The sequence below is a fragment of the Acyrthosiphon pisum genome, unplaced genomic scaffold (genome assembly GCF_005508785.2).
Source record: "Acyrthosiphon pisum isolate AL4f unplaced genomic scaffold, pea_aphid_22Mar2018_4r6ur Scaffold_21722;HRSCAF=24689, whole genome shotgun sequence".
In the NCBI taxonomy this organism is placed as follows: Eukaryota; Metazoa; Arthropoda; class Insecta; order Hemiptera; family Aphididae; genus Acyrthosiphon; species Acyrthosiphon pisum.
In genome coordinates, this window is record NW_021771220.1 from 2895 (window position 1) to 12352 (window position 9458).

At 29.5% G+C, this 9458-nt stretch overlaps 1 protein-coding gene across 1 annotated transcript; it reads left to right on the forward strand.

Moving 5' to 3' along the window:
• Positions 1-1061: 1061 nt before the first annotated feature.
• On the forward strand, positions 1062-1421 carry LOC103309735. Its single transcript, XM_008185957.1, has one exon. It carries the CDS (start codon positions 1062-1064, stop codon positions 1419-1421), a length of 360 nt encoding a protein of 119 aa, XP_008184179.1.
• Positions 1422-9458: the final 8037 nt, after the last annotated feature.

Sequence of the window (9458 nt, forward strand, 5' to 3'; positions counted from 1 at the left end):
CCAATATATTGTAGTCTTATGATGGATGAAATGGCCATACGCCAGCATCTTGAATATGATGGCACAACTTACTATGGTCGTGTGGACCTTGGAAATGGCTTAAATAGTGATTCATTAGATATTGCTAAGGAAGTATTAACTTTTATGGTCGTAGCTGTAAATGAGAACTGGAAAATCCCAATTGGTTATTTTTTAACAAATGGCTTAAATAGCTCACAAAAGTCTGATCTTGTTCGGCATGCCTTAGACCTTCTACTGCAAACTAATATTACTATAATAAGCTTAACATTTGATGGATGCTCCACAAATATATCATTAGCACAACAATTAGGATGTAATTTTAATATAGATAATTTAAGTACTAAATTAATGGCTTGCTCTAAAAACTTTGACAACAAAGAAGTTTTAGTATTTTTAGATGCTGCGCATATGGTTAAATTGGTGAGGAATGCTTTTTGTGAACGAAAACAATTAATGGATAAGAATGGAATGATAATTGATTTTGACAACATTAAAAATGTATTCCTTCTACAGGAACAGGAAGGTTGCCACTTAGCCAATAAACTCCGAAAACAACATATATTTTTTTTTCAAACAGAAAATGAAGGTTAAGCTTGCCACCCAGCTTCTTAGCCAATCTGTGGCTGATGCGCTGAAATTCTGTAAAGATAACCTGAATTTAAAAGAGTTTTCAGGAGTAGACGCTACTGTTCTGTTTATTGAAATGTTTAATAAAGCCTTTGACATATTAAACTCTAGAAGTGAAAAATGTTTTGGCGCTAAAAAAACAATATGTAAAGAAAATTTTCAAGAAATTAACAATTTTTGTTCAACATTTATAGATTATATTAAACATTTAAAAATAAAAGATAATAATGGACAATTCATACCAATCCTTAATTCAAACAGAAAAACTGGTTTCATTGGCTTTATCATTTGTTTAACCTCAACAATTGAGTTGTATGACAGTTTGGTAAAAGTAGATAAACTTAAGTCAATTAAGCTTTACAAGTTAAGTCAAGATCACATTGAACTATTTTTTGGGAATATCAGAGCACAAAATGGATACAACAATAACCCAACAGCCAGGCAGTTCAGAACTTGTCATAAATGTAAATAATGTACAGCTGACAAACAGTGGACATTGCATACCCTTAGAGAGTATTGATATTCTTCACTATTCTAGTAGTGACCCCATTAAAGTTATTAATGAAAGTACAACAAATATTAATTCTGATCCTACATATTTGAAAGATAACTTAAAAACAGCTGAAAGTTTCATTAATGATCATGATTATATAGTCACTCAGAATACTTTTGAATTTAGTAATTTTACTAAAGAAATAATTATATATATTTCAGGATTTTTGGTACATAAATTAGCTTCAACTCTTCAATGTGAAACTTGTGTAAAAGCATAATGTGCTATAAACAAAGATCAATTTTTGAATTTTTTTCAAAAATCGAGGAGGTTCTAAAGGAGGTCTTGTTTACCCGAGTGACAATGTTATTACAGTATGTTTACAAACTGAAAAAATCCTCAAGTATTTCAATTACCAATCTAAAGCGATAAATACATTAAAATACAATCTCAAGTACTTAATCACTTTTTAAATAACTCAAAAATATTTAATTCATTAAATTTTCACAGCAAAGAAACTAATTCACCTTTATCTGATCATGTACCACTATTAATAAAATCAATTTCTACAACATATATTAATTTGAAAGTAAAATATAGCTTGAAAGCACATAATGAAACACAATCAATGCGGACATGGTATAATAAACTAACTCTATTCAAAGGCCAATAACAATAATGGTTTTATATTTTTATTTGTATATTTTATAATTAATTTAAATAAGGATGTATTAATGTAATTAGTAATTACCTATCTTAAATTTGTTTAAACTCGCCTCGTAAAATAAGAGTTGTTGTTCAATCATTTATTAACTTGTTTAAAATGTATATTATGTAAAATGTATTCTTTAAAATAAACGCAATTTATATATTATTATTTTTATTATACTGATAAATTGTTTGTTAGATGAAAGTTTGGAATCCGATCAATCTACAAATATATGGTAAAATAAAATAAAGTCCTAAAAAGGTGGGTAAGTGGATGTCGCTCTGCTGTACTGTAGGTTACAAGTAAGTCACTATAATGGATGGTGTTAAATTTGAATTCAATGATATAATATCATTGTATAAGAAAAACGATTCTGAGCGAAAACGGTCAGTCAGCCTATGATATTACTAAGTATATTTGATGATATTATTGTATTAAATACCTTGTATTAAATTTTTACACTTTTTGGACCAACAGATAAAACTTTATTGATATTTATAGAAAAAAAAACTAAAAAAATTTAAAACTGACAATGTCCGTTAACAGCTCAAAAAGTGTCAAAATATTTTCAAAATTGTATGGTGTATAGGAAAAGCTAATATACACATTCAGTGAAATTTTCATGTATCTACAGTTATTCGTTTTTGAATTACAACAAAATAAGGAAATCGCTACATGAGAAATCGAGTGAATATCGAATGTTGTAAAAGTTTGAATTTCAAACGCTCATAAAAATCATGAAATATTTCTACAAATGGTTACACTGTTTTTAGTCATTTTGCGCTTCACTTATTATTTGTAATGCCACCTCTATCTTACTCTATGGATCCGACCATCCGGGTATTGATAAGAGACCCGATCATTATTTATACTGCGCATGCGCCGGGACTTATTATATTATTAAATGAAACATTTGTAAAGACTAATTGATGCGCTTGAACTGTTAAAAATTATTTCATTAGTAAATTGTAAGTATATGACATTTTAGTGGAGTCCATTTTGTTGGATTTTGCTTTAATTTCAATATTATTCTTTAAATTATCAAACTGAATTAATTTTAAAGCTGCACAAGAGCTATATAGTTTTAATAGTTTTGTTTAGTAGGTACTTGCTTAATTTTAATTTTTAACATCTTGTTTGGTTAATATTTAATATGTTAATTAATGAACTTAAGTATTACTAAAATAATTGATATAAGGTAAAAAAGGAATACATTTTGTGATTTGATTCCAAAATTTATATTTAATTAAATTATAATACAAAGTTATCTAATGAGTAGGTAATGTTACATATTTTTCATCCTAATAATAATAATACCCAATATAATTTAGAGAATAAACAAAATTAAAATGTATTATTAAAATTTAAACCATCTTAATAGTTACATGTTTTGAACAGTTTTATAACAGTTTTCACAAAACCAATTAGATTGACTTTTTTTTTAAATTTTAAATGTACTTGCACAATCAGAATCATACCAATTTAAACAGCTATCACATACAATGGATTTTTTGTCACCTATATTGTTATTGCAAGTAGCACAATTCCAGTTAGGCATCTCACGTTTTGGAGCAATTACAGCTTCAATTGCATCCCAGGCATCATTAGTGCAGTAACATTTAATCATATTAATTTTAACATCATTCTCAAGTAGGTTACTAGGTAAAGAAACAAAACAGCTTATGATATCTTTTACTTCAAGTGAGTATTTTAGCTGACGCACTTTGGAAACAATGCTATTGTCTAATGTTATCCATTGTAACATCATATTTTCTTGAATCAAGTAATGCTTTATCTTAAAATGGGCCTTGATACATTCTTTTTTTTCGAAGACCTATAGAAGTTAATGATATACCTTTTGGTCTGCCAACAGTTCTTACTTTTGAAGGTAGTTTGATTCCTATTTAAATTAATTTTATAAAAATGTAAACATCTGATAAAATTGTATTACCTTCAATTGCTACAGTTTTATTTTCAAAGAAGATGTTTTTTTCCTATGCATGCAATTAATGTTCCTAGTCAAATATAGTTAAATTTAATAACGAAAGGCTCAACATAAACTAGTCAATATAAATAAATACCTTGTTCATGATTTAGGTCAGATATTACAGATGCGGTTTGTTCATCATATGATTCAAGGTTTGTCTTTGAAAACACACTATAAGTAGGTATGATCAGTTCTATAATCATAGATATCGGCAACATACTTTGAAGTACCTACATATATTATTCAATTTTTTAAATAAATTGACAAAAAAAGTGTATGATAGGATAAGCCGTGGACGGAAAACTATTGAATGCGCCTTTGGCATGGCGGCAGAAAAGTTTTAAGTACTAAATGGTCCCATACGATGTCGAAAAGTAGAATCAGTGAATGACATTATTAAAGCGGTTTGCATTCTACACAATTATGTACGTAAACGAGAGGGTATCGTCTATAGGCCCACAGACACGCAAGAAGATCATGAAATAGCCACAGTAGGTATAGACACAATAATACCAAGACAGGTAACAATAAATGAAAGATCTTCAGCGAATACTAATAGAAATTATTTATCTAATTATTTTCTTTCTCCTCGTGCATCTCTACCATGGCAATGGAAATACACTCTACCAGAAATAAAAAATACGATACGATATGATACGACAACATGATTATTATTATATTATTATTATGCAATTATACTTATAATTATAATTTATAAATAAAATTAAAGTACAATGTAGTACAATAGTACATAAACAGCTAGTATATCATGTTATTTTTTTTATGGTATTTTTAGACACTTTATTATTATTATAGCTTGGATAAAGATAAATACAAATCGTATAGGGAAATATTATTTTTAGAACAGCTGAAACGTAATAATTCATATTGAAATATTATTCTAAATACTGCATTCGTTTATTTGGCCCTTCTTTAAAAGACTTGTTTTTAATATACTCCGTGTATATTAAGTGTATATAGGTACATAAAATAATTACATTTTTTACATACCCGTCATGTTTACTTTGGCTGTTATCTCGTGCCATGCTTTTTCTGTCAGGTCTTTTCTTGAGTATCCAGAAAGATTATAATTATATAAAAGTTCGTGTTTTTCTACCTCTTCGACAAATGTAATGTTTGCCAACTGCTCATTCATTGTGAATGAATTATCAATTTATCAAAATATAATATTCAGGTATTATATAATAATTATAATAATAAAATAATAATTTTAATACATTTTAAGTAATAAATTAATCATTTATTACAATGCAATCACGCAACTGAAACCGAAATTCGACCTGCAAGCACAGTTGCACGCGACCAGTTGGAAACTGATTACAAACCGATTTGGTTTTGGTCGACAAGTGTGCGGTTTCCTATTACGCTAGACAAGCAAAATCGCCAAACGGTTGCTCGCGCAACTGATTTGAGATCCTCGTTGCAAAACAGTTTTACCGTGTAAGGAGGGCCTAACTGAATTACCTCCAATGATAGAGAAAAAAATTTAAATAATTAATGACACAATTACATATTATAAACAATTTAAAATAGTTGAAGATGGTGTTGAATATTTTAAAAGTATTGATGATGCTAAAAAATTAAAACGTTATGAAGATAATCTTAAATATGAATTAAAATATAAAAATACAAATATGAGGAAAGTTCGGGATCATGACCATTTAACTGAAGAATATAGAGGAGCCGCACATTCTATATGTAATCTTAATTACCAAAATCCACGTTTTATACCAATTTTTTTTCACAATCTTTTAGGTTATGATGCCCATCTATTTATAAAGGAATTAGGAAACGATCGTGAAAAAATAAATTTAATCCCAAATAATGAGGAAAAATATATTTCTTTTTCAAAAAGGATGCCACGTTTAGTAACTAGGAATGGTGAAGTAAAAGTATTATTTACTGAATTAAGATTTATAGATTCATTAAAATTTTTACCTAGTTCTTTAGAGAAGTAAACGTTGGTGGACAGTTGCCGATATTACTGCTATAGCAGTAATATAAAAACCGTCCAAAAAGTGGCATTACTGCTATAGCAGTGATATTTTCAGTCTCTTATGAGAGAGGAAGTTTTACTGACCCCGGACATCTCATCGGACCATCGGGCACTCTATTTTTAGCTTATTTATACACGTATTTATAATATACAAGTATTTTCCATTTTTATTCTTCAGCTGATAAGTTATAATTTATATTTCGATAACAATTCGTAATATTTATTAGATTAATACGTTTACTGTATCCATAGAGGTATAATATAGTGCGTTGTGTGTGATACAAAAATGAATTCGCAAGAAGAACAAATCGTCAATCAGTTGTTAGATGAAGATTTTGATTCTTATGATTCCGATGTATCAATGGTTGACGATTCTGATGCTGATCCTTATTTTTATCCACCCGGTGTCGCTGAAAATGGTGGTTCAACTAGAAGCTCACCCGATGAATTAAATGACGATCTATCAAATTCAAATGCGTTAGTGCCTCTGTTGCGCCACGGCAAATCTTACAATTTGTGCAGTTGTTTGCCGTGACTCGCATAGGTGGTGAGCAAAGGTGACCAAATAACAATGTATGATTTTACCTGTTGGTTATATTATGATATATGGCAATTTTAATTATGGTGGACGTCTCCACAAATACAATAAAATATGACAAATGTGCCCTGGGACACTCCACTATACAAAATAATAATAACAATAATACAAGTGTGTCACCAGGGCCATGTACAATCATAAATGATAATAACAATATAAAAACCTAAAATGATACAATTATAAATGCAGTAATAACAAAACAACGATACCGTCCTTGAATGGCAGCTACCGGTAGTTGGGGGCACCGTTAACCACGAAACTTTGCGAAGGACGCCAAAATCGATTCGCCACGTGACGTGACGGCAATCACGACTCCGCCAAAAACGGCCGCGCAGTATGTCTGCCCACGAACCGAATGACTGAATGGACTCGGCGATAAATGGATGTATAAGCCACCGCGTATAAACGACGTCCAGCCGACACACAAGAAACGGCTCGACCAAATTGTCGATATAGTATTGGAAGATACGCACGATGCGTCGTGCACGACGTGAAAGAGACCAAAAAAACGACAAACAAACGGTGGCCCGCACGCCAGTACGCCACCGGCAATTCGCCGGCTACATACGCAGTCGGCGGCGCGTACAGCCTGACCTCTCGGAGGGAATAGCACTGGGTGGCTAGACTGTTACCACGCGGAGTTGTCAACCTCACGGTGTAAGCCAGCCAGCACCAAAACAGTATTGTTGTTTGAACAGCCTCAAAGACAAAATTTGGATTTATCTGATGATGAATATTCAACCGAGGTAAGTTCCAGTAGTTCTAGTGATGAAGTTTATAATATCTCTAAATGGAAGGACAAGAGGCATGTCCTATGCATAACAACCAATTATCAACCAAAAATTATTGTCTCCAAAAATAAATATGGCCAAAATAAGCTAAATGCCCGGTATAACGACTATATGAGCGGAGTAGACCGCGCTGATCAAATGATCTCTTATTATCCCTGTGAGAAAATGCAGGATTTTAAATACTATGCGATTATCATTTTATGGTCTCAAGTGTAACTTCTCAAATCGACTTCCTTGCTACATCTCATAGACTATGTACAATCTTTTACTTTAATGCCCATTTTACATTGGCACATAGTGATCGCATGGTGATCGCAATTAATTTTTAAAAGTTTATTTTACTATTTTTAGACGTTATCGCTGTAAAATCCCACAATACACATTACATGCGCGTGATAACACACCGCCACCTCACGTCCTCAGCACCGCACTCAACAACGACAAAATAAAACACTGCCCGGCCGACGGCCCTTTTCCAACTACATTACTACAATCTTTCGACTTTTGAATTGCGTAGCTCGTGCATCATTCAAATTTTTAATGTTTACACTCGACGTCTCGTTTTTCGGTTTTTCGTTTTCGACATTTATTTTAATTTTGTTGATACTGTTATAACTTTCATTGTGTTAAATTATTAATTATCGATTAAGTACATTTTATAAATCATGTCTTCTAACCAGGTATTTATATAATTATAATTATTATTTTATCATACTGTATAAGTATTTAAATGTTTATTAATTAAGAATCTAATTACAATAAAAATCTAATATAAATAAATAAAAACAAGACATTATGAATCATAAAGATGAAATTAATTAGAGCCACGTATTTCACACTATTAAATATATAAACAATGGACAAATAAATTCCAAGTATTTTTAAAATACATTAATATATCATTTATAAACTATATAGGTGATATTATATTATATTATTATGTAAGAAATATAGAATTGTGTGCTCTGCAAAGGTACATTATTTATGTTAAATGTACTATAATGTAGGTACCTAAATTTTGTTGGTTAGTTATTTTAATTATTTTAACATAGCAAGTAATAATTTTTAGTGGGTAGTTGGATATTTCACCGAGGAAAATAAGTATTCAGTTATACCCTACACTTGGATAGTAACATGTGGTACTTTAAGTATATCAAAATGGCCAAAATCTGGAAATATTAATACACTCATACAAACATCATGTGAGCCGGGAATCGATTGGCCAACATATCCAGTTAAAATTGTATCAGAATGTTTTAGTAAGTATTTTATATTTCATTACTTAGTATATTATTAGTTTCATTAATTTAAGTTTAGAGATATTATATTTAATTTCATCACAATTTTACTTTCTTTTTTTAAAACATATTATTGTATTTAGGCAGTTATGATGAAGCTGCGGTCAAAGAACGCCAAATTTTTATATCTGCTTCATCGTCGGAGTCCGAAGACCATGTTGCTAAAAAAAATAACAATAAAAGAAACAAGCATGACGACAGCAGTGATAGTAAGTTCAGTTAAACAATACATTACATGTATTTTTGAAAAGTTGGTTGTATAATTTTCAAAGATTGTTGGTAACTTAATTAACTTGTAATTTTCATATTTAGGATCTATGATATTTTATTAGTGCTGAAAAAAAACATAAATAGTATTACCTATACTAATTATTCTTTACAAATTTTAAAAATATAAATTAAAAACCTTATGTTACCTATCCATTTCTAAGATATAATATACATTTTATTGGATTATTCAGAAACATTTTTGAAACTTCATAATAATTTTTATGTTCGGTACGAAGTTTACGTTTAGTTGTTTGAGATAATATTTTATCCATTTTTAACATAAACAATATATAATAATATAGAACCTACTTAATAATTATTAATTAATATAAATTAAATTTAGAACATTTTGATTAGGTATGGTGGTAAAAATTTTAAAAAGGTAGACTGGCTACCTGTGAAGTTAATTTTCATATAAGTAAAACATTAAACTAATAAAATAATTATAATAATAATATTTACTTGATTATTCAGTAAAAACATCAAAAATATATTATATGACCAAATGAGTTTATATATACAATTTTAAAATTAAGTTATAATGTTCTTTTAGCAAGCAGTAGTGCTTCACAGACACCTATTAAAATAAAACATTAAAGTAATAAAATAATTATAATAGTAATATTTACTTGATTATTCAGTAAAAA